Consider the following 6,037-nt stretch of genomic DNA (forward strand, 5'->3'; position numbering starts at 1 on the left):
TGAACACTGAACACTGAAACGATTTTGGAAACATTATTTTAAGGTATAAAAAACTCTTTGGTGTTGCTTTAATGATAGTTTTCGCTTCAAGTGTTTAAATTACAAAATAGCATTTTGTATTTGAAATACGTATTTTAAATACATGCATTAGAAATATTGCCCATCCCTAGCAACATGGTAAAAAGATAAAAATGACTTGATTTTACTTTCAATTCCTTTTACATTCTCCAAGGTATTAACATTAACATTTTTCATAACTCCATGTAGGACATTTCTGTACATAAATGTAAGCACTGTGGCAGTAGTAATGCAATATTTAGAAAATGTAGGCTACTCTTGTACTCTTGATACTCAAGTACTTTTAAAAACAAGTACTTCAGTACTTTTACTTAAGTAGACATCTGACTGTTGTACTTTTACTTGTACTTGAGTAAAATTTAGCAAAGGGTATCTGTACTTTTACTCAAGTAATGAAGCTGTGTACTCTGTCCGCCTCTGGTCATACTGAGAACATGTTTGTCTTCCACCCTAGAACGTTTGGGCTGTCTATGATGATATTTTTCATTATATTAATGCCCAAACATTGCTTACCAGACAATCTGATTTCCAGGCAGTAAAACTGAAGCAACTTCAAGGGGCTCAAACTAATATGTAGATATAGGATTTGAACAGAAATATTTGACTGGCCTTGGTTTTGGTACCCATTCTTGATGGTGCAGAAACAACCTTATCTGATGTGACGTGGAATGACCCAGCAAAACGGACTTATATAGTTAAAAAGTGTCATAGCTTAGTCTAGGGTGCAGATTTTTTTGTTTGATCATACATGATCACATGGAACCATGGTAATATGGTAACAAGTCCTTGGGTGAAGTGCTAGTATGGTGTTACAACATTAAATGTCCCATCAACAGCTAAATGGAACATTAACAGATCCTAACTTTTTAATGAGTGCAGTGGACACCAATGGAAACAAATCTATCAGGGACATTTGCCAGGACATTCATGTCAAGTAGAAAGGTTCTCCATTGTTTGGACAGTGCCTTGGCTGACATCATGTATTCAAAATGTGGAAAGGTACATATCCTGTTTGCAAAGAACATGGGTGGGACTTACTTCAATAACATTTACTCTATGTGTCAGAGTATGCTCTATATAAGTCATGCTGAACTCTGCATTAACCTGCACACAAGTCAGGTATCATCACAGTTCTGCATATAGAGCAAAGAACCTGAGGTAAGTGGCAGTCTTGGCTTACTGCTCTGATGTGTTAGTGGTCTCTTTTTAAATTACTTCATGTACTAATTCTAAAATACTTGAAAATATTTCACATTTCTTCACTGACTGACTTGAATGTATTTTGTAAATACAAACAAATATAGAAATGTAAGGCCTACAACACTCTCAAAAAGTTTTAACAGAAGCAAGTTTACTATTGCTACTTTACTATTGCTTTCCTTTCAATTATATTTTGTAATCATTTGGGAACTGGGGATATTAATTGTTGCAGTTTTACAAATGGCATTTGCACAATTCTGTCTTACATTGAATGTTGACAAGACTGTAACAATGCACTAACAGGTGCAAACTTAGATAGAGAGTGTCCTGACATCTTAGTAAATGGGCAAAAAAAACAAAAACATGTGGATCAATTAAAATACATATGTCAGCCTTGATCCAACTCTTAGCTTTAAAAAACATTAAAAAGCTGGGCAACACACTGAAATTGAACCTCTCAAATTATAGATACATAAGACATTCTAACCTTTGGCAAGGTTGCTGCAAACTTTTGGCAATATTTTCTAGTGAACTCATTTGGGGGGAGGTATAGTTTTAGCTTTAGATGGGGTGGGAAATGGGGACAATAATGTCTGTAAAGATGTGTATATTTGGTGAATCTGTATATTCTGTAAATACGTTGTCTGTATTTTATTGTTCCATCTGCTGTACCTGCCCAGAGACTACGGCGGAAATTAATACAATACATCTAATAATGTTTTTTGTGCACTGTCCCTGTTCAAATAAATAAATTACAAATCACTAGAGTGAATAAAACTTCTCACTCAATTCACAGTACTCTACAGTAGCATAGTCTTCCTTGAATTTCAAAACATTGTATTATACTGTTCTCTTTACAGAAGACGTCAAAGCAAAAACATCAAATAAGAAAATGGCAACACAAGAAAAGAGTTTGAATGATGCCATCACAATCGCTGTGTCTTCACAAACACTATTCAATATGAAAAAAAAGAGCCAACCTCTTTTACCCGGGGTGGCATTTCCCTTTGTGAAGGTAAAACATTATCTTCTCATTCCTCACATCATTCATGTCTTCTTTAACTGTTACTAATTAGTATTTTTATAGTAACACCATTAACAACACCATTCTCTATCAATGACCTGTGGGGAGATGGCTTTGTGAGTCACCCCAGTCATTGGACTCGTGTACACTCCAACTCTCAGAGCTTTATCTTAAGTTTAAGAGAACCCAGCATAGACAACATGCAGCCTATTTCCTGAGAAGTTCAAACTTGCAGAAGTAGCCAACATTGTTCTGATGTAACTTAACATCAAAGGAAAGACAAAGGAAAATAAAGATGAACTGCTGTAAAGTGATGACATGATGACGCTGATACTTGTTATCTATGCTAATTCCTTATGCAAAATATGAATAAGTGTTTGTACTACCAACGGTGTCTCTTTGGAATAGGCTCTCATGAATGTGAACTCACGTTTACGAGAACTCTATCCAGACAGCAAAGAACTCTTTGACATTGTCCTAATGACAAACAACCAAGATTCCCAGGATGAACATCTCATCAACAGCATCAGTCATTATGGTAAGACCAAGCTCTCAGAATCAGAGGGAGTATAACCTCATGATATGTTGTATGATATGGATGTCAGGTCATTGCCTGTAAGTTTATTCATTGCCTCTGACACACACAGAGACAACAAGACAAACACACACTCATAAAACCCAATTGGATATTAATACAACCTCATTTATGTTGTGCAGGTTTAACTATTGAGAAGCCTTGCATGATTGGTTCAGAAAGCATTGTGGGCCACCTGAAATTCTACAAGACTGACCTCTATCTGTCCGAGGATTCAAAGAAGGTTAAAGAGGCCATAGAGGAAGGTACTGAGATATTTGTTTTTGAACCTTAAACACTGTTGAAGCTATAATGCATTTCAAAGGTATATTGATGTCTCTGTGATTCAAGGGATTGCTGCCGCTACTATGTCTGCCTGTGAAAATGAGTTGGAGCTGGACACGGAGCTACGTGTCGCCTTTGATGGAGATGGCGTTCTGTTCTCAGATGAATCAGAAATCATATTCCAGACAGAAGGGAAGGAGGCATTCATTGAAAATGAGAGGGCACTTGTAAATAGGCCCCTAGAACAGGTCTGTGACACTTATATATGTAGAAATGCTTTGGTCGTTTTATGTCTGACATAATATCTGGAGTAAAACAAGTTACACTGAGGAACTAACTTAACACTAGCTAAAGCCAGGCAACCTAGGCCCTAGTAACTAACATAACCGGTGTGCTTCTAGTTAGCCAAGGCCGATGTTGCTTGCACAGAAATCATGTCAGGGAAAAGAAACACATTTTAATGTGACATACTGTACTGACTATAACGTTTTTGCTCCCACTTGAAGCATATTTTCTCTGCAACGTGCGCGTAAAAACACGGCATGGTATGTACAAACAGGCCACACTTGGGTAAAACCGCAGACTGCCTGTGGTGGGAGCTGAGAATGGCAATTTGCACTTTTCCGTGTGCGTGCACTTTCTGCGGGTTGGCCATGGCGCTGATGACGCTACGTTCGCAAATGTACTGTACATGCATCAGGCCCTGACTGTTTTGGATGATCTGCCATGTAAGCAAGGGGTGGGGCTGTTTTGTCATAACTGTGACATCAGCGTTTTCAAAAAGTAGCATTGTAACTGTATACACGGCGATAGAGGTGGCGTTTCGAAACGTTTTCACTTTGGAACGTTGAAGTGGTGTCATGTACAAAAACAATGGCCAAAACAGGCCAAAACAATAAGAAAAAAATGTTTTTTGTGTGGACCTTATTACAAATACAAAAAAAAAAAACCTCATACAAATTATTTATTTATTTTTGTTATTTTTTTTTTACTTTTATGCCTTTAATTGACATGATAGTAGAAAAATGACAGGAAGTGAGTGGGAGAGAAAGTCGGGGTGGGATCTTGAAAGGGTCACAGGGCAGGAATCGAACCCGGGTCACTGTCGTACGGTGCAGGTGCCCCAGCCAGTTGCGCCACGGCTGGGGCCAAATTAATATTTACAGCTTCCAAAGTTCATGCCTATGAAGGAGTGAAAAACAAAATGTCTGTATTCACAGGGGCCTCTAAAAGGATTTCTGCAGGCACTGGTGAAACTTCAGGAAAAATTCATTGTCAAGAAGGAGAAGTGTCCCATCCGCACATACCTTGTGACCTCTCGGGATAATGAAGGTGGAAAGGCTCGCGTCCTGACGACCTTCAAAAGCTGGAATCTGAAGGTGGATAAAGAATATTACTTGACAGGAACTCCAAAAGGACCCACGCTGCAAAAAATCAGGCCTCATATCTTCTTTGATGATAAAATGTCCTACATTATAGAAGCCCAAGAATTGGGAACAATCGCTGCTCATGTACCCTATGGAATTGGACAGAAATTCTGAAAAAATTAACAAAAAGCTCTAGAGTCCATAACTCTATACCTTTAGGCACCACTATAGGTAAGATTATGTTTTAAAGCAAAAATATGGAGCTTTGGTCTAAAACTAGCAAGCCAACAACCTATAAAGCATGCAGAAATCTTGAAAACACTTCCATGAGCCCAGTTGCCATTGACAAAAGCTTGCTAGCATGCTAACTGGTGTCTTCTGGCAATATCCTACTGTTAAGGCTTTTCCTACATTTCCTGAGTGATCCAGACCATACATACTCTATAGTTAGACGGTTACTGGGAATGACCCGTGTGTTTATCTGTCCTTCACATCATCATATATACCATAAAAATGAAATTGAAAAATGAAATTGATACCAATAGAAGTTGCTAATAAAAACATACCTGAAAAAGTCACAAACTGTTGTGTTGCTTACAGTAATTATACTCACTGAATTTTAACCTTATCATAATAAATATACTTATTACCACAATAGTGTGGGGGTTCCTTCAGAAGTGACATGAACCAATTCATAAAGGCAATTACTGGAATCCAATAACAATAAAAGCAGTTGTTTGTCACACGCTAGCTGGTCACTTCTGCAAATAAGTGTAAGATAATGAAACCACATTTTATTGATCCAGTCCTAGCACTGTGAATATTGGCAGTGCCGCTGCTCCCACTGCGCATTACGCACTGCGTAGGGCACCAAAGGACAGAAGGGGCACCCAAATTTAGCCAATAAATAATAGCTTTACTGCAAACTGCGTTTCACTCTTCCTTGAGAACGTTTATGTCAAAATGGTATTACATGCAAGGATGATACTTTTTGGGTCCTCTCAATCTCCACCACGTAGCAGATCTAACTTTACTTACTCCACTTAATTCACCTTATTCACCCGGCGGCCAGAACGAGGCTAAAGGGTACACTTGCCATTATACCGAAGTCCAGCAGATGGTGGTGGTGATGCACTCAGTTTGCAAACTGCTAAAAAAAAACTCACTGAAGAAGAACAGGCCAGTGAACCCTTCTTCTTTTTCAGTGAGCTTTTTTTTGCCAGTTTGCAAACGGAGTGCATTACCACCACCATCTGCTGGACTGAGGTGTAATGGCAAGTGTACCCTTTAGCCTCGTTCTGGCCACCAGGTGAATAAGGCGATTTGGGAACGCATCTTGCACGTGCACAAGAGAGACAAAAAGAGTGGCAGATTCCAGCTGGCTTGTCATTGTGTATCTTCTTTTTAATATAAGATATTTTGAAAAGGAAATCACAAAGGCAACAAAGACAAGGCTACAGGTGGTTGCGACTTGCAAGGTTATCTGGTTAAAAATGGTTGACCATTTTT

At 38.5% G+C, this 6,037-nt stretch overlaps 1 protein-coding gene across 1 annotated transcript; it reads left to right on the forward strand.

The window, feature by feature from the left end:
• The first annotated feature begins 1,166 nt into the window (after nucleotides 1-1,166).
• LOC143139422 (cytosolic 5'-nucleotidase 1A-like) lies at nucleotides 1,167-5,110 on the forward strand. The gene is made up of 6 exons (XM_076300019.1): nucleotides 1,167-1,236; nucleotides 2,139-2,293; nucleotides 2,711-2,840; nucleotides 3,020-3,142; nucleotides 3,228-3,409; nucleotides 4,382-5,110. The coding sequence occupies exons 2-6, from the start codon at nucleotides 2,171-2,173 to the stop codon at nucleotides 4,700-4,702; spliced, it is 879 nt and encodes a 292-aa protein (XP_076156134.1). The 5' UTR covers nucleotides 1,167-1,236; nucleotides 2,139-2,170; the 3' UTR covers nucleotides 4,703-5,110.
• The last annotated feature ends 927 nt before the right edge of the window (nucleotides 5,111-6,037 follow it).

Source organism: Alosa pseudoharengus, unplaced genomic scaffold (genome assembly GCF_046254945.1).
Source record: "Alosa pseudoharengus isolate Yale_2024_CS ecotype anadromous, Long Island Sound unplaced genomic scaffold, YU_APseudo_1.1 YU_APseudo_1.1_scf_22, whole genome shotgun sequence".
NCBI lineage: Eukaryota > Metazoa > Chordata > Actinopteri > Clupeiformes > Clupeidae > Alosa > Alosa pseudoharengus.